General features: G+C 35.9%; 1 protein-coding gene across 1 annotated transcript; it reads left to right on the top strand.

Annotated features, from left to right (window-relative positions):
- Positions 1-1,134: 1,134 nt before the first annotated feature.
- LOC136315317 (bile acid receptor-like) lies at positions 1,135-19,759 on the top strand. Its single transcript, XM_066246803.1, has 11 exons — positions 1,135-1,260; positions 4,436-4,547; positions 8,684-9,046; positions 11,561-11,701; positions 13,105-13,247; positions 13,337-13,441; positions 13,585-13,684; positions 14,751-14,867; positions 15,278-15,403; positions 15,590-15,703; positions 18,424-19,759. The coding sequence occupies exons 2-11, from the start codon at positions 4,484-4,486 to the stop codon at positions 18,669-18,671; spliced, it is 1,521 nt and encodes a 506-aa protein (XP_066102900.1). The 5' UTR covers positions 1,135-1,260; positions 4,436-4,483; the 3' UTR covers positions 18,672-19,759.
- Positions 19,760-20,347: the final 588 nt, after the last annotated feature.

Raw genomic sequence — 20,347 nt, 5'->3', positions numbered from 1 at the left:
TTATAATTCTATTATAATTATTCTTTGGTTCAATTAAAATTCACAGATACAGAGCCTATTATTTAAAAAGTAAACAAAACTTTGTGACGTGACTTTCAGGTTTTATTATCAGTTCTGCCCTGTAGTAGAGGAGGACCATTGAAGAATTCTGCATTAGTCTAGTAGTTGCAAAGTCGAAACTGGCTGTGGCGGGAACAGTAGTAAAGGTGTATACTGAAGCTGTGCAGTGTTATGTGAAAGTGGGACGGAGGCCAGAACCTAGAGTCAGACATAGGTCATCAGGTCAGACATGGTGCGACCTGAAGAATAGGCATTTGGTGGTGGGACATGTTTGTAACCTTGCCTTCTTAGAAATGCCTTAAAGGGATGAGACTATGAACCTAGTATTCAATATATTAATACTTTGTTTATGTAAGTGACATCTGAAAAAATCATAATGAAGTTATCTATCCCATTCAACTGCTTGGATTTTCATTGAGTTTATCTCTGCTACTAACTAGCTATGAGAACTTGAAAAAGGAGTAGTTTCTATTTGTTGTTTTTTAAAACTTTTATTTAAAAAATTACATTTGATAAGGGGATATTGATCAATAAGAGTACATAGATTTTAGGTAAACATTTCTATCGCATTTAAATTGAGTTGTTTCTCTTTGAATTGCAGTTTTTCTTGGCCATAAAATGAGAGGGTTGGACTAGATGATTTATACACATCTCACATTGTTCCAACTTATGAATTATTATTCACACATATAATTGGCTTTAACAAAAATTTTTGTGGCTAATGAAAAGTTGAATTTAGCACCTGTATTAGCAGAATTTGAATGAATGAGAGTGTTTTCCTTCCTGTATATATTGCTTCGTAGTTTGTAGAGGCCCAATGTTTTGTAACCAAAATGGGAGAATGTAAATTCAAGCAAGAAAACAAACTATTTATTAAGTAAACAATAAAGAACTCTGGAGGAGTGTGACCTAAAGGTCCCAAAGGCCTCTATGCCTGATGATCTGGTTATTATTTGATTTATGTCAGCTTGGAACTGCTCTTGTTTTGACCCAAGAGAGGATTGTGTAGGAAGTTTGTTTCTGAGATAGAGCTGAAACATTGGTCTGCTGAGTGTCTGGAGCCTAAGGGTACGTAGAGTGCCCCGTCTCCTCCTTGATAAACAGGGAAAAGGTCCAGTTTGCTCCATCTGGAAAGCTGAAGTCGTTACTGAAACTGTATTTGGTGAAGACAAGGACAATTCCCAGTAATTTTATTTAACTGTGAGTATGCTGTCTTCTCAAATATAAGAACATTTTATAATTTTATGCCATCTAAATTAAATACAGATATTAATTTTGTTGGTAACTTATTTATTTAAAACTATTATTAAAGTGTAAGATGTTAATAAAAGGGTGTTTTATGAGATTTTTAGTTTCCATTAATTTTGCAAAGTGAAGAAGACAATTGTTACTATAATAGCTAAACTATCAAAAGCGTTTTCTCCTTGAAAATAAGAAATTTAATTAAGTGAATTATACACTAATTTAGTTTTCTCCTAAAGAATGACAAAGCAATTTTGGACTGTAGTTAGACTTTACATTTGATATAAGGATATTGTTATATTTTTAAAATGAAACCTATTTTTAAATTAAGAACTTATCGATTAAATATATTTTATGTTGTGAAGCAACAGGTTATATTGTAAGTTCAAAGCACCTTGAAATATATTCTGATAAAGACGTAGTTGGGAATTATATTTCTGTTGAAAATGATGTGATGATATAATTATGAAAATTATTCCAAATTAGGGAAATAGACACAAACTATATTTCTACTTATCTAAAGTATATAAAATATTAATTTAATAGTTATGAATTTTATAAATATTTAATTATTTTCTTAAGCTGTAAAAATAACTTGACATAATAGAAATGGAATACTTTTTCATTTAAAACTATATATGGTATTGTATGGTTGCATTTATATGAAATGTGTGGGACAGGCAAATCCATAGAGACAAAGTTGATTAGTGGCTGCCAGAGATTGGGGATGTGGGGGGGCAATGGGGAGTGACTGCTTATGGGTTTGGGAGTTCATTTTGGGGTGATGAAAATTTCTGGAATTAGGTTGTGGTGATAGTTGCACACTGCATGAATATTCTAAAAATCATTGTATGCTTTAAAAGAATAAATTTTATGTTATATAAATTACATCTTAATAAAGCTGTATAATAAAACTTTGAGTACCTTACAGTGTAAAATTCTCCATGTATTCTATAAAATAGATTCTTATTAAAGAATCAAGAAACCTTGATTTGTATTTTTACTCAATCATATTCTTTTTATTTTCCTTGGTTTCAAGAAGCTCAGGGAATATTGGCTCATAGAAACTCTGCTATGAAATATGTTTTTATAATTATGTATCACATAGCACTATCATTCTTTTTTTAGTAGAGGATTATGAACATATTAATGTTTTCTTATGAAGCAATCTGCTTTTCAGTTATACCAATTTTGAGCACTGCATTATTTATAACTCAAGTGACATTTATTACAAGAGTAGAAATGCAAAAACTGTATAATTTTTAACATATAAATATAGTTCTCAGGAATCAATTTTTTTCTGTTAAAGTTCTAGATATATGAAGATTTAGAGAGAACAATTTATGGTTAAGGTTAAGGACATGTAATTTTATTTATGAATTAAGCATCTTTTAGTAGAATAGCTATTATAGTCTTTTTTAAAATACGGTTTTTATGAAGTTGTATTTGCTAAAGAAAAAATATAGACTTTGCCCATGCTAAATTGATTGTCTTGATAAAAGCTTCTCTCTTGACTAAGTTATTTTTTGTTTTAAATAAATATTTACTAGGAAAGATAACAAAACAGAATCATTCCAGGCCCATTGTAACTTTTCGCTTTACTTTAACAAGATAGAACATTTTCAATTACATACCTCTCTCTATGTTATTAATTTAACTTAATGTTTTAAAACTAATTTTAGGAACATTATTTCTGAAAGTTTTTTTACTATGCCATACTTATTTTAATACTTCTTTTAAACATTTAAAAGTCTGAAGAAAAACATTATTAATGAAAAACATTATGTACAAAAATAATGTGACTATTACCATTGGTCCTATTTATGCCCTGGAATATAACTAATTCATAAACTGATAAAAACAGGTCTGATTTACAAAATATTTTTAGTCATTTATTTATCAGTATAGTACTGGTTTTAGAACATTGTTGTTTATGATATGAACTCTAACGATGGCATTATTATAAGATGCTTATGTTTGTGTTTGTCAAGATATTACCAGCTTTTTTTATTTTAAAGTGAAATAGAGGGAGATAGACGGACTCCCACATGCACCCTGACTGGACTCCACCCAGCAACCCCATCTGGGGCCAATGCTTGAATTAACCAAGCTATCCTTAGCACGTAAGGCCAGTGCTGGAACCCATCAAGCCACTGGCTGCAAGAGGGAAAGAGAGAAAGAAGGGGGAGAGACAAGGGAAAAGAAGCAGATCTCTTCTCACATGTACCCTGACTGAGGATTGAAGCCAGAAGTCCATATGCTGGACTGATGCTCTATCCACTGAGCAAACCAGTCAGGGCCACTAGTTTTCTTCTACGGGGCTGCCTCTTGTTTGTTCCATATTATTTCTCAAGTGCAGTCTCACTCAGTAAAGTCTATATCTAAGCAGTATCAAATACTTTTAAATTTTTAGGCATCTTCAGATATTTAATATTCTATGGAGCTTAATGATAAGTGGAGCAATTTTAAAAGAAGGGTCAATAACAACTTCAAATTTTCACATGCATTTGTAATTTTCCAGAGTCTAACTGAGACTTAAAAGGGAAGTTAGGAAAGAACTAAACAGAACTATTGTTAAAAATTATCACACAAATTAAATCAATAACATTCAGAGTTTATTTTATAGTTAGAGCCAGTCGATGTGTTGTAACACAGGGAAAACAGAAGTATAGTATATACTGACTGATCCTGTTGATTTTAGTCCTTAATTGTCAAGAAAAACCTCATATTGATATTGTACTTATTTGGAGGCACTGCTTTCCTTCCTCTGTTCCACCCAATACTCACTATGATTGCTGCATACTGTTAGAAGAGTGGGAGGTTATAAGTGTGAGAGCAGCGTGTGACACTTAACTCCAAAGCTTGGTACACTTTCAAGAGCCACAATTATTATTACTAAGATATATTAAGTTATTTGTGAAGAGCTGAGCAATAAGAAATTGGCAGAATTTAACAACTTGGTGTGTAAAATGTGAAAAATCAACATTTTTCCAGTTAAAGTGTAAATATAAATTTCTCATGTACAAATTGTGCTAAATTCTTTATTTTTCAAAATGGTATTTTATTTTCACCAAATTATATTGATTTGATAATTATACTTTCAAATTGTCTACAAAATTATTGTCTCCTACAGGCTCTATTTCAGCATTCACTGATGAAGAAGTGAGAATTGTACCGCAGGATGGCAAATTCTTATGTCGCTGCATCTGATGGGTACTGTCTTGTTGAACCAGTGCAATATTATGGTATGTAACCAAAAAACTATGATACAATACATAGTTAATAAAACATTATTTAATTTACCGTACTTTCCCATGTATAAGACGCACCTCCCACAATTTGGGGTCTAAAAACTGGGTGCGTCTTATACAATGGTTGTAGATATTTTTTTACTTGCATTTTCTGCTTTTTCACACTTGTTTTGGCTCCTTGTTGAAGACAGTGATTTGTCATCAGACACAGATGAGGAAAGCTAATGGGTGGGAGTTTTGAGAGTGATGAGGAATTGTATGAATTTAATGATGAATAAAACTTGAGTTCAATAACTTTATGTAATACATAAAGTTGGGCCCCCAAATTAAGGTGCATCTTATACATGGGGGAATACAGTAATGAAATATTTCAGTCATGTTGAATAGCAACTCTGAACTACATTTACTAAATTGCATGTAAACTAGCTTTAATGAAATTTAAGACTTTTTAAGGGGCAATTATGGTTAATTCCAGTTTTTTTAATTAATAAATGAACCACAGACTTTAAATTATTTCCTACAGGAGAAATGATTTCAAAAATCAGTAATACTAAAAGGTTGCAAGCCAGAATTAAATGTAGACAAAAAAGCACTAGTTAAAAATTGTATTCAATTTTAAAAAATAGAATTAACATGCAAATAGAAGTCATTTTTAGGGGCTAGCTAAAGCTAGTTTACATGTAATTTAATAAATGTAATTCAGAGTAGCTATTCAATATATAGGGGGTCCTCAAGTTAGGTCACAGTTTCATCCCTACAACGGTGATGTAACTGGAATTTTAGTGTAAGTAAAAACACACACTAGCTTAAGTCACTTACCTATCCTAACACAGTTGTAAAATCATAATCTGGAACATAGAAACACAACTAAGCCACAGAAAAAGGAAAAGGACATAAATATACTGTATTGTACACTGTACTGTAGTAACAGAAAAAATGACAAAAAATGACTGTAAAAAAATATTTCTACCTATATTCCTGTGGTTGGCTTGCTCACTGGAAGGGGCATTGCAAGGTGGGAAAGAGTGACCTATTGGGAGGAGGAAGCTGGAAAGGCAGGAGAACCTGCAGAAGGTGCTGGAGACACTGGGTCAGGTGAATCAGGATTGCCTAAGGAACATGCAGGAGCCATTGGAGATCATTCTGCCTGTACTACAGGTGTTTCATCTCGAGAAGCAGCTGATATAGAAGGTACAGGATCTGTTACAGGCCTCTCTACTTTCTTAAAGAATTGTTCCAGGCTAGTCTGGAAGGTTGATGACTTCTTTTCCAAAATCTGCCTATAGCATTGCAAGGCATCCATAACAGCTCTGTAGACCTTACTGAATCTGTCATCACTGGGCTCCTCAGCCTGAAATTTTGCCAGCCCATCCTCTACCATAGAGAAACCTTCTGCAAAACCCTTGGTAATAAATCTCTTGGGTTCTGGGGTTTCTATCTCTTCTTCAATCAGCTACTTCTCCAGCTGAATGAGATCCTCAGCAGACAGCTCCTCTCCATGTGACACCAGTAGCTCTGTTACATCCATGGTGATGGCTTTCCTCTTCTTTGAAGCACTGCCATCTGAACACTGACTTTCATTTAGGAGCCATGATAAGGGCCAAAAAGTCACCAAACAAAGCAACACAAACAGAACACTAGCTCTTTTAACAGTCCAAAATGGCGTAGGGAAGCGTACTGGGGGACGCCAACTCCCTCACTCCTATGCCGCATTACTGAGTATTCTTCTGCTGTGCGCAACCAAACCAGTTCGCCCATGGAGTCTAAATACAGCGCTAACAGTGTAAGCCAAAACACTCAAGTCTCAATTTTTAAAAGTTTTTATGGGAGTGAGCATTGTAAACTCAAAACATCATATGTCAAGACTGTCATAACCCAAGGACCCCCTGTACTTGAAATTTTAATCTTAATATAAGATTTTTATCAAAGGGAAAGAAATACAAAACATTTCAGGAGACAATAGGAGTTTCCTCCTAAAAGAGGGGTTCTGGCCGGTTGGCTCAGTGGTAGAGCGTTGGCCTGGTGTGTGGAAGTCCCGGGTTCGATTCCCAGCCAGGGCACACAGGAGAAGTGCCCATCTGCTTCTCCACCCCTCCCCCTCTCCTTCCTCTCTGTCTCTCTCTTCCCCTCCCGCAGCCAAGGCTCCATTGGAGCAGAGATGGCCCCGGGCGCTGAGGATGGCTCCATGGCCTCTGCCTCAGGAGCTAGAGTGGCTCTGGTCGCAACAGAGCGACGACCCGGATGGGCAGAGCATCGCCCCCTGGTGGGCATGCCGGGTAGATCCCAGTGCATGCGGGAGTCTGTCTGACTGCCTCCCTGTTTCCAGCTTAAAAAAAAAAAAAGAAAGAAAAAAAAAGACTAAAGTGAGAATATAAACTTTTAAATGCAGGTTTTCTTTTACAGTTTTAACTCGTATTTCCATGCCAAAGTAATATCAGCCAGTATTCTGCAGTCTTGACACTGATCCAAGAAGGGCCCTCTTTTAAAAAAAAGTTATTGTTTTTACTGACAATTTTTCTTCTTATATCAGGCTGTCATTAGTATTTATTCAACACTTTGCATTGGATTGGATGCTCTAAGATTTCAAATGATTTATGTGAATTAATAAAAATTATACTGTTTACCAATCTTGGTGGTAGAATTTTGAGGGTAAGAGTAAATCTAATCATCTGGTGATTCAGGATCAGGGAAAGGACAGATATTATTAGTTACAGACATGGAGCAACTTAAGTATTCCTGGATCCTTTGGGAGCCAATTTTCTGCATTTAGATTCAGTAATTCTCCTGAAGGCAGAAAGTGAGTTGGTGTTTGGGAGATTCTGATAATAATTTAAAAAGTAACAAATAAAAACAATGATATTCATTAAGCATAATTTTATATTTTATGTTTTTACATATGATATTTTATTTCATTCTTACAGTAATCCTGTGAGGTAGGTGAATTTATCCCTAGATAATTGGTTGTTAGAATTGCTTGACAATAAAACAAAAAAGAAACTAGTAATTTAAATCAAGTCTACAAATGGCAAAAGAGGGTGTTTTATTAAATGGGGAGTTCGGACTTTTTTTTTTGTTGAAATAACCAATGTTAAAGAACAAAAATTCAATTGAGTAAATTTGAAGATCTAATTGACTTTATTGAGCCATTCATGAATTAGGCAGTTTGCAGCCCAGTAAGTAGAAAGGACCCCCAAGAAGCTGTACAATATGGAAGTCTTTTCTAGGCAAGTCTTTTCTAGGTGGGACAAGAAAGTTATTACCAAAAAAAGAGATTGTTGTTTAGGGGGAGCCAGGAGTCTTATCAGGCAGATGCTATCAGCTTCCTTGGAACCAGGGGATGGAAAAGGCTCACGTGAGACGTTACTCACAGGTACTGACTGAGAAATTCCTGAATGGCTTATTAAGATTACATTTCTAGAGAAGGCTGAAACTGCAATTACGTCAGGAATTAAGTCTATATTTGGTGTCATGTGCTTTAGCACAAGTGACTCCATTTTGGGCTTATGGGTTTCACTTTAACACCAGCTAACTAGTAAAACTGTATTTTAGTTTCATTTTTCTTGGGTGGAAGGGTGGGATAATTTATTAATTCATCTCTAAAAACAGTTGTATCCACAGCAAGGGAGATGGAAAAGATGGGGAAAACCTTCTTTCATTCCAAATTGGGAAATATTTATTTCTACTGAAGCGGGGAGACTGGGTTGGTGTGAGAGCCATTAGCGACTTCCTTGCAGCTCCTGAGTAACCTCTGCATACCTCTGAATGGCAGCATTTACCACGCATTGCAATTCAGTTTACTGTCTGCCCTTCATGCTGGACAGCAGTAGGTCCTGGGATGTAGTGGACACAATGAACTAAAATTCTTATTTGTTGCCCTGGCCAGGTGGTTCGGTTGGTTAGAGCATTGTCCTAAAACTCAGAGGTTGCGGTTCGATCCCTGGTCAGGGCACATACAGGAACAGATCAATGTTCTTGTCTCTCTCTCTCTCAACTTCCTATCTTGTTAAAATCAATAAATAAAAATAAAATAAAGCTCTTGTTTATTGAGCATAAATCCTTTGAAATTTGAAAACAATATGAAATTTTGACTTTTTATATTTGTTTTTTTTATGTTAAAAAAAAAAACCTAGATATTTTGCCAGAACAAATCAATTATCAGCTGCATGACTCTGACTTTCAAGGATCACCTTATTGCCAATATTCTGCTGTCCAGTTTCCACCAGCTCTACAGTCCCCGTCTTTACAAAACCATTTCAACACTTCTAGCTTGGATCCACAGTTCAATGGTAGAGACTATCAACTTGGTTCCTGTGAATTAAATAAATCCACGTACGTAGTTGCCCACGACACTGAAGATGGATTCCCTGGAATTAAAAGGTCCAGACTAACTCATTCTTCCATGCAAACTAAGGGACAGAAAGAACTCTGTGTAGTTTGTGGTGATAAAGCATCGGGATATCATTATAATGCACTTACTTGTGAAGGTTGCAAAGGTAAGGATAAAATTAAAACAAAACTGACATCCTAGTGTTCACTGAAGAGGCATGAAATTTGAGATGTGTAGTCTTATTTTTTACAGTGTGAAAAATAAGAACAGGGAGAACTTTGATATGTTTAAACGTGATCAACCTATGGGATCAAAGATATAAAAATGAAACGTAATAATATTTTATATTTCTCTTTAAATAAATTTAAAGAGAAAACTGAATGTATATGCCAGAAAAACAGTTTTCATGTTCCTAGACAAATCTGATGTTGAAATAGGAAATGACTTTTAAAAAGATCTGGATGGCCTGACCAGGCAGTGGCGCAGTGGATAGAGCGTTGGACTGGAATGCGGAAGGACCCAGGTTCGAGACCCTGAGGTCACCAGCTTGAACGCAGGCTCATCTGGTTTGAGCAAAAGCTCACCAGCTTGGACCCAAGGTCCCTGGCTAGAGCAAGGGGTTACTCGGATTGCTGTAGCCCCAAGGTCAAGGCACATATGAGAAAGCAGTCAATGAACAACTAAGGTCTCGCAACAAAAAAACTGGTGATTGATGCTTCTTATCTCTCTCCGTCCCTGTCTATCCCTCTCTCTGTCCCTGTAAAAAAAAAGAAAAAAAAAAAGGACCTGAATGTTAACTAGTATATCTTCTATCTTCTCATATGGTTGATATAATTCATGCATTAGGAGGGAACCTGAATTAAATGACTTCTAAGATTCTATTTTTTGAATAACTTTTTTGAAAACCAATGGGAGATCTACAAATGAAAATAATCATTGACAATGGAATTTCAAAGAGTGAAATAGTCCTTGATGAAGTTTTGAGGTTTTGAAACACTTCTGCAGTGCTTTTATTCACAAATGCAATATTGGGAAAGAACTTGGAAATGATTAAGCCAACACAGCACTTAGGTAAAAATGTCTATTAGAAGTACAGGGTAAAGTTTTACTGTCAATCTCACAGCTCATTCCTCACAAAGAGCCATATGAGGACCAAGCAAAATGAGGTACTGCCTTTATTAATAGAATAGCTGGGCTAGTATTTGCTTAATCTTTTTTTTTTTTTTTTTTTTTTTGTATTTTTCTGAAGCTGGAAACAAGGAGAGACAGCCAGACAGACTCCCGCATGCGCCCGACCGGGATCCACCCGGCACGCCCACCAGGGGGCGATGCTCTGCCCCTCCGGGGCGTCGCTCTGCTGCGACCAGAGCCACTCTAGCGCCTGGGGCAGAGGCCAAGGAGCCATCCCCAGCGCCCGGGCCATCTTTGCTCCAATGGAGCCTCGGCTGCGGGAGGGGAAGAGAGAGACAGAGAGGAAGGAGGGGGTGGGGTGGAGAAACAAATGGGCGCTTCTCCTATGTGCCCTGGCCGGGAATCGAACCCGGGTCCCCCGCACACCAGGCCGACGCTCTACCGCTGAGCCAACCAGTCAGGGCCGTATTTGCTTAATCTTAAAAGGCAAACCCTTGCTGTTAAAACAAGGTTGAAGAATGAGGCATAGTTCTGGAAACCTAAGCAGAGCTTTCTACTCCTTTTGTTGAATCTAAGTCACGAAACTCCTAGTCTCACATGTGTCTACAGAAAGAGAGTACATTGGGCCTCTAACAGGGGCATTGACTAAGCTTATGAACTTCACTGTTTGGAAGGAACAAGAGGAAGATATCAGAGATTATTGCATAGGAATGGGAAATGAAAGAGGAAATGGGAAGAGGTGCTGCTATGCATGGTTTCAGGAAATGAAAGTGAAAATGTAGAACCCCTACCCCACTCCAGTACACACACACATATGCACAAAACATGGCACATTCAACATCTCAGTCCAGTAAACTAGCAATCCTTTCTCATCTGGGGAAGCTGAAATAAAGGAGAAAGAGGAGTAAGTTTGGAAGACTCTTTATGGGTTGAGATAGAATGTGATAGGAGAAAAAGGGAGGTTTTCCTTATAGTTTTATTTTCAATTAGCACACATTTTTCCAAGGGGATCTGGAGAGGTGCTTCCTGTACAACATAGTTTTAAAAATTTGTTTGGCCTTACCTGTGGTGGCGCAGTAGATAAAGCTTTGACCTGGAACACTGAGGTTGCGGGTTCAAAACCCTGCACTTATCTGGTCAAGGCATATATGGGAGTTGATGCTTCCTGCTCCTCCCCCCTTTCTCTCTCTCTTTGTCTCTCTTTCTCGCTGTCTCTCTCTCCTTTCTAAAATGAATAAATTAAAAAAAATGTGTTTGGATGGTATATTATAACCATAGTAAAATAGAGTTGTCTTAATGTGATGGAGCTATATAGTTTAATTTTCAATGTGAGTATTGACATGAACAACCTTGAAATAGAATATATCAAACAGAAGAGGCTTAAAATAATTAACCTGAAAAATGTATGTTAAACCAAATCATATTGAGGAAAAAAAAAACACTGAAAAAATTTAGTTAACTTGATTATCTAATTGTATTGAAGTATATATTAATAAAAACACATAGCTAAAAACTCCTAATAGTAAAATTAAATTTTTTTTGTTATTAGGTTTTTTTCGGCGTAGCATTACCAAAAATGCAGTATATAGTTGCAAGAATGGTGGTCACTGTGAAATGGACATGTACATGCGTAGAAAATGTCAAGAGTGCAGACTGAAGAAGTGTAAGGCAGTGGGAATGTTGGAAGAATGTAAGTGGCATTGTGGGCTTTTTTTCTCTTTTGAAGGAGATTTTAGTTTTTTCTTACCTTATTGAGAACTTAGTACATTCCTCAAGAGATGATTTTAGAGTCATATTTGCCTGGATTTAAGCTATTTTCTAACATATGCTAAATTAGGATAGCCAGTTACCAATCTAGGTAATTATTTTTATAAATCCTGCTTTATACTGTATTACTCTAATTTTAGCAATAATCATATTTTCATAAATTAGAAAGCCTTGTATTTTCATATTACTTAACCTAAAATTATATAACGCATCTAGAAAGAACAGAATTTTAAATGAGTAGTTCTCCTTCTTCAGTCTTATATCTTTAGAAGCCTACATGATATCTGGGTATGAAGAACCTACTAACAATTAACATAGATGGGTTAAAACCCAACTCAACAGGCAGAAGAGCGACAAGATTCTTTGCATTCCTTCTATGTTCATTGTGTCTTTAGCTTAATAAATTACATAATGTCAGTTGACTCTCACAGTAGTAGTTCTAAAATTTGGCATCATTTCCTCAATTCCTCCTATTCCCCAGGGCTCAATATTTCATGGTAATTTGAATAGTCATTTTTCTCTGTAGAGTACTGTTAACATTTTTCATGTCTAATCTAGCCTTGTGCAAACTCATATTCTCTTGTACTTATACTATTATATTAGTTCCATGGCCATTTGTTCATTCTTTTTTGTTCAATCTGCCTTCAACTGCTATAATAATAATCTTCCAGTTTTATTGTTAAATTCTTATTCAATAAACACCAATACAATACTCTGTTTATATCACACTACATGTTATAATCAAATCCAAACTCTTTAGTCAAAGATCTTCACTATTTAAAATTCCCAGGTTGGAGATCTTCAGGTTGTCATGCCCAATCAGACTAAACCCTTCCTGTATCCCTGTCTTAGTATGCTCAGGCTGCCGTAACAAAATACCATTATCTCATTTTATAAGAAAAAAACAGACTTAATTCATTCAAAATAATTGCAAGATATTTTCTTCGCCAGTCAAGGATTAAACCTCTAGAAACAGTAGCTCAACTGCTGTACCAACTGACTTTCTATGTTGCTTCCAACATATAATTAATGTGGAAATTTCTCTACTATAAAAGATCTAAATTTGTAATTTGGAGATGAAAAATTAATTTTTAATTGATGTCTAGGATGACTATGGACCTCTAAGTAGACAGGTATTATGGAAGGAAAAGGTGAAAGTAATGTAGCAAATTAAATTGCTGTGTACATACTTGCCAAGAAAGTTTCTTTGTAAAAGGAAAGTCTATGATCATATATGTGTATAAATAATATAAGACAATTTTCATCAAATTCTATAATGTTCTTTGCTGTACCCAAACATTTGGTATGAATTTTGTAATATCACAGGTTTGCTCACAGAAATTCAATGCAAATCAAAGAAACTCCGAAAGAACTTTAAGCAGAAGAATAGTTTTGACTCTAGCATCAAAGAGGAAGAGGTAGGAGTAGACAACAAGTTTGTATCATCCACCCCTAGATCTGGAAAAGTGGTGAGACTCTTCTCATAAGATTTTTTTTTCTTTAATGATATGTCTTGTTAAATAACTATGCATTATAGTTTCCCCTATATTTCTTATAGATCCAGGAGAGCATGGAACTAACTCAAGAAGAATATCAGCTTATTAATAACATTGTGGCTGCTCATCAAAAATATACAGTTCCTTTAGAAGAAACAAAAAAATTTGTATGTGGTCCATTACTGGCAAGAAATAATTTATAATTAATTATGTTAGAATATATGAGCATAAACATAAAAGTTTAAAATTGGAAGAGTTATTTGAAAGAAAAGAAAATTTTTGTTAATTTTATTTTTTTGTTGTTGATTAGCTGCAGGAATATGAATATCCTGAACTGAACTTTTTGCAACTTTCAGAAACAGTAGTCCTACGCATACAAGGGCTAGTGAATTTTACCAAGGGACTTCCAGGTAATCACTTTATCTTTAGGAAAAAAATAAATTTAACACTTAATTTTTAAGAAGTTCCTTTCTTAAAAGGAAGAAGACATTATAATAAAACAAAAACCTCTATTTCCCCACCAAAACTGCTTCTAAATTAAAAAACGTGTTTATTTTGTCTGCTTTAATAAATCAGGTGGGTAAAAGTATTAGTATTTTAAAATAGTCAAGTGATTTTAAAAAGTTAGACTTAAGACAATCAATGTGATTCACTGTCATTTTTATTTCATTTTTACATTCTGGAAATACATTTTTTAAAAGTATTATCTCTTTATTATTATTATTTTTATTTTATTAATTTTAGAGAGAGAAAAAGAGGGAGGGAGGGAGAGAGAGAGAGAGACAGGAACATCCATCTGTTCTATATGTACCCTGGATGAGAATCAAACTGGCAACCTCTGCACTTTGGGATGATGATCTAACCAACCAAGCTATCCAGCCAGGAAAAATTGTTTTTTAGATAAACTATGAAACACAAAATTTGTTATTAAATAGAAAGAGTCAGAGAGAGGGATAGATAGGGACAGACAGACAGGAACAGAGAGAGATGAGAAGCATCAATCATCAGTTTTTCGTTGCGACACCTTAGTTGTTCATTGAGTGCTTTCTCATATGTGCCTTGACCGCGGGCCTTCAGCAGACTGAATAACCCCTTGCTCGAGCCAGAGACCTTGGGTCCAAGCTGGTGAGCTTTGCTCAAACCAGATGAGCCCGCGCTCAAGCTGGCGACCTCGGGGTCTTGAACCTGGGTCCTCCGCATCCCAGTCCAACGCTCTATCCACTGCGCCACTGCCTGGTCAGACAAGGCTAAAGTATATTAAATTTGTTTTTTTCTATAGGAAGGATTATCCAGTTCTGATAAAAGTGTCCTAAAATATTGCCACCTAAAATCAAGAATTTATTCAGATTTGAAGTTACATATCATGATTATTTTAAAGGAACATAGCTGAACAAATAATATAAAATGTTAAATCCTATACCTAAATATGATCTTCACATTATCTACTTCAAACAATTATATAATCTTTTCTTAAAGGATTTAAAAATTTGACCAATGAGGATCAGACTGCATTACAGAAGGGATCAAAAACTGAAGTGATGTTTCTTCATGCGGCCCAGCTTTACAGAGAATGTCTTGCATCAGCTTCTGAAAGTAAAAAAAGGCCAATTAACTCAATCTTAATAGTTGCTATTAAAATTAGCAGCAAATTTATAACATTGAGCTATTTTTCCTTATTATACTTTAATTTTACTAGTTATTATAGGAATAAGTACTTCATAACAGCTGTTTATAGTTTTCTGATTTATTGGTCTAGCTTTTGCCTTTTTTTTTTTAAGAGAAAACCATTCTTTATTATATAGCATCATGGAAAAACATTTTTGGAGGGTCTTCTATATAATCTTTATGTAAAATATGAACTTTATCTAGCTTTATGTTTCAGTAATAATTATAAAGCTATCTATCATTGGAAACATTTCCTATGTAACCGTTTAGAGGGGTTGAATTTATTATCTGTATAAAGATTTTTTAAAGATCAGAATTTTATATTTCCCTTTTACTAGGTACTATGAGATTACCACCTCATTCAGCCAATTCACTGAATTGTCACAATCATAGTGATGATGGAAGTGTTATTTATTCCATGGAAACACTTTGCAACAAAGGCTGTCCTTCCACTACCCTGACTGGTATTATTTGTATTAATTGTATTAATACCCTGTATTATTTGTATTAATACAATACAAAATATTAATTAGATTAAAAAACAATTAGTCAGATATAATGTTTCATTTTCTTATATGTCTTTGAGAAAAAAATAATAATGGCAATATATTCTGTTTTGATGAAACTACATTTGATATTAATCTTTTCAGGTATTGTTGAAGAATTTATTGGCATGCTGTTTTACTTCTACAGAAGAATGAGTGAGCTTAATATTACTAATACTGAATATGCTCTGCTTGCAGCAACAACTGTGTTTTTTTCAGGTAAAAACCACTCAGCAGTAAAACTCTGGGTTAAGTTTGGCAATGTAATCATAAAGTTTGTGGTTATTATATTATTCACTGATGCCAAAAGTATTACTTTTGTTTCCTCAAAATTGCCTTCAGCTTACAAACATGCTATAATTTCTTGCCTCTTAAAAAATGCCTAATTGACCTCATATCCCCCATTCAGCTAGTCTCCCATTTCTCTGTCCTGTATTACAGGAAAAAAAATTTTTTTTTAGAGTTGTCTACACTCCTGCCTCCATTTTCCTCTTCTTATTCACTCCTGACTGAACCCAATACAGTCAGATTTTATCCCCTCCTTTCCATTCCCTTGTATTTTGTAAAGATCTTCAGTGATTTGGCATTGCTGATGTTACTAGTCAGTTCTTAGTGCTCATCTTACTTGACCAGCTACATATGACAGAGCAGATAACTCCCTCTCTTAGAACAAACACTCATCACTTGGCTTCGGTTGATCACTCCCTCCTTGATATGCTCCTGCCAACTCCCACTCCCCATCTGATTTCCAGGGCATCATTTCTATGGATTTTCCTTCTCTGCTGCTGCTTGCTCTCTCTATTGTTAATTCATCCTGATCACCCACACTGATACATGTCAGAGTGTCCCAGGGCTCAGTTCTTTTTCATTTTATATTACTTTCTTTGAAATTTCATCCTATCTCATGGGTTTAACTGCCATCTATATCAGGGGTCCCCAAACTTTTTACACAGGGGGCCAGTTCACTGTCCCTCAGACTGTTGGAGGGCCGGACTATAAAAAAACTATGAACAAATCCCTATGCACACTGCACATATCTTATTTTAAAGTAAAAAACAAAACGGGAACAAATACAATATTTAAAATAAAGAACAAGTAAATTTAAATCAACAAACTGACCAGTATTTCAATGGGAACTATGCTCCTCTCACTGACCACCAATGAAAGAGATGCCCCTTCCAGAAGTGTGGCGGAGGCCGGATAAATGGCCTCAGGGGGCCGCATGCGGCCCGCGGGCTGTAGTTTGGGGACCCCTGATCTATATGCTGCCAATGCCCAAACTTACATACCAACCTGGACTGCTCCCCTAACTCCATTACAAGGTCTATTCAAGATTTCAATTTGAATGTCCAGTAGGCATATCAAATCTAACATGTCCAAAGGTGAACTCTTGTTCTCCCCTCTGACCCTCCTTTTCCTCATCTCTACTAACTGTCATCTCCATCCTTCAAGTTGCATAATCCAAACTTCTTGTAATCATCTTTCACTTCTTTTTCTTACACCTATAGTAAATATACAGCAAATCCTATTGACTCTAACCTCAAAATATATCCAGAATTCTTACTCTGTCCCTGCTGCTTTAATTAGAACTACCATTCTGTCTTTCCTGTTTTCTGTCCTTGCATCTATTCTCTATAGAGTAACCAGAGTGATTCTTTGAAAACAAGCCAGGCCATGCCATTCCTCTGATCATACCTCTTTAATGGCTTTCTGTTTTACACAGACTAAAGACAATGTTCTTTCCATCATTGCATACTACTATCCATTTTGCTTTTGATGTATATAGTCCTTGAAAATTTCAATCAGGCTCCTGTCATAAGTTCCTAAATTGACTAACTTTGGAAAGCTTTTTTCCTAGATAGCTACATGGCTCCCTCCTTTTTGCCATCTTAGATTTCAGCTAAAAGTCATTTACTTCTGATCATCTTTTTAACAATAGTTGTTTCCCCTCCACCCTATATTCTTACTCCCTTTCCTTTTATTTTTCTATAACACTTATCACTGTCATTATATATTTTTTAAATTTATTGATTTTAGAGAGAGAGAGATTTGTTATTTCACTTATTTATGTATTCATTGGTTGATTCTTGTATGTGCCCTGACTGGGGATCAAACCTGCAACTTTGGTGTATCGGGATAACACTCTAATCACCTGAGTTACCTGGCCAAGGCCTGTCATACTATATTTTATTTTTAAAAAATGTGCACTTGGGCCCTGGCCGGTTGGCTCAGTGGTAGAGTGTCGGCCTGGCGTGCAGAAGTCCCAGGTTCGATTCCCGGCCAGGGCACACAGGAGAAGCGCCCATCTGCTTCTCCACCCCTCCCCCTCTCCTTCCTCTCTGTCTCTCTCTTCCCCTCCCGCAGCCAAGGCTCCATTGGAGCAAAGATGGCCCGGGCGCTGGGGATGGCTCCTTGGCCTCTGCCTCAGGCGCTAGAGTGGCTCTGGTCGCGACAGAGTGAAGCCCCGGAGGGGCAGAGCATCGCCCCCTGGTGGGCAGAGCTTCGCCCCTGGTGGGCGTGCCGGGTGGATCCCGGTCGGGCGCATGCAAGAGTCTGTCTGACTGTCTCTCCCCGTTTCCAGCTTCAAAGAAATACAAAAAAAAAAAAAAATGCACTTGAATCTTTTCTCTTCTGCTACTCCCAGACCCAGAATATAAACTCAATGAGGGCAGAAAATTTTGTCATGTTCACTGTTGTTATCTCCAACAAAATGGATGAATGAATGCTGCTTAACTATGAAGAAATACTCTTCATAGAGTGTTGTGAAGTTTAAATAAGATATTTCATAGATGCAAGTTACTTAGCATAATATCTGGTCTATATTAAGGATTCAGTAAATATTTGCTATTTTTATTATTTAAAAGCTGTATTTTAAAAAAATCATTCTCTTCTACCATTTTTCTAGCATTCATTAAGATATATATGATTATGTTTTTCAGATCGTCCATGCCTTAAAAATAAGCAACATGTGGAAAATTTACAAGAACCAATTTTACAAATTTTGTACAAATATTCAAAAATTTATCATCCAGAAGACCTACAGCATTTTGCTCGTCTCATAGGGAGGCTTACCGAACTGAGAACACTCAATCACAGCCATTTAGAAATACTTAGCATTTGGAAAACTAAGGACCCTAAATTGGCTAGTTTACTCTCTGAGAAATGGAATTTGTATTCACATTGCTGAAACTTTAGAACATTGTGGTTTCTCTTAAAATTTCTAAATCTAGATTGTTTACTCTATCATTATAGGATGCTGATTTGAAAAACATGGACAGCATTACTATGTTACTATCACCATAAAATGGACAACATCAGAGCTCATCAAATTTTGTGGACTGTAAGACCATCATAGAGGGATATCTAAGATTCCATTCAAGATTTGACTCAAAAGAAGCAATGGTTATTGTTACGTTTCCTTCAAAAGGGAATAATGCTAAATAGAGTTCTTATCTGAAAAAACATTTTTCATTTAGTATAAAATTGAATGAGAAAGATATAGATTTCTTAGACATGAAAAAGGCTATATCTAGTAGAAACAATGTAATCAGAATAAAGACAGTTTGTGAACCTCATTAATTAATGCCCAATTGATAAATAAGGAACTAACATTTTAAACTGATTCCTGTTATAGTAATTTATGATTAAGGAGGAAAAAAATCTATGTTCAATTCTTACTTTTTCTTAATGTCTTAAAAAAAAGATCTTTTATAAGGCCCAATTAAAAAATTTGTGATGATAAGATACTGAAAAAGTTAAAGTAACAAATCATTAAAACATTTTTAACATATTTTGGGAAATTTAGCATGATTTATAGCTCATTCTTGTAGAAGGTACTTTTCCATCATTTTGCCAACACGTTTTGTAGAAAAAAATGAAGTTCTTAAAATCTTTTCACAAATATTTTTATTCTTGTAAGGATGAAAATGATAGAATGGTTATATGTTAAAAATAAATTTCAGGCCCTGGCCGGTTGGCTCAGCGGTGGAGCGTCGGCCTGGCGTGCGGGGTACCAGGGTTTGCTTCCCGGCCAGGGCACATGGGAGGGGCGCCCATTTGCTTCTCCACCCCCCCTCTTTCCTCTCTGTCTCTCTCTCTTCCCCTCCCGCAGCCGAGGCTCCATTGGAGCGAAGATGGCCCGGGCGCTGGGGATGGCTCCTTGGCCTCTGCCCCACGCGCTAGAGTGGCTCTGGTCACAGCGGAGCGACGGCCCGGAGGGGCAGAGCATCGCCCCCTGGTGGGGAGAGCGTCGCCCCCTGGTGGGCATGCCGGGTGGATCCCGGTCGGGCGCATGCGGGAGTCTGTCTGACTGTCTCTCCCCGTTTCCAGCTTCAGAGGGGTGCAAAAATAATAATAAAATAAATAAATAAATAAATAAATTTCATGTGAAAGTGAGAAATTCTATGGTGGCACTATTGTTTTGAAAGACTACATGCAAGTAAATAAAATGCTATGAATTAAATTAACTTAATATTAGGAGTAGTGTTTTGGTTTTCAAATAAGAAAAGATGACCATAGTTGAATTTTTCACTGTTGTAAAACTTTAAAAAATTGAAATATTTAATTTATAGCCTCAATTTAGGAAGATCTTACTAAATGCATCCATTGTTGCCTGCAGGGGGTACCTTGTACATATTCCTGGAGGGAACATTTTATCACTTTTAGGGTACTTTGATTGTATTCTCTTTCTTTTCTTTATTTAGACTGTTCTTAAAATGTAAAATGAATAACATATGATCATCCTTTCCACCTCAAAAATTTTGTACTTTTAGCAGAAACTAGTATGTCTGGTAGATTAAATTTATATAAAATAAAATGGGTTATTTAAAAATATTACTAAAGTCCTTTGGAAGGCATTAGTTA

This window comes from Saccopteryx bilineata, chromosome 11 (genome assembly GCF_036850765.1).
Source record: "Saccopteryx bilineata isolate mSacBil1 chromosome 11, mSacBil1_pri_phased_curated, whole genome shotgun sequence".
NCBI classification, from domain to species: domain Eukaryota; kingdom Metazoa; phylum Chordata; class Mammalia; order Chiroptera; family Emballonuridae; genus Saccopteryx; species Saccopteryx bilineata.
This window is presented reverse-complemented; position numbering and strand designations above follow the sequence as displayed.

Coding starts and splice junctions, on each gene's coding strand:
- LOC136315317 (XM_066246803.1), top strand. CDS start 4,484: ATGGCAAATTCTTATGTCGCTGCATCTGATGGGTACTGTCTTGTTGAA. Junction 11,702..13,104: donor AGTGGGAATGTTGGAAGAAT/GTAAGTGGCATT, acceptor GTAATATCACAG/GTTTGCTCACAGAAATTCAA. Junction 14,868..15,277: donor TCTTGCATCAGCTTCTGAAA/GTAAAAAAAGGC, acceptor CCCTTTTACTAG/GTACTATGAGATTACCACCT.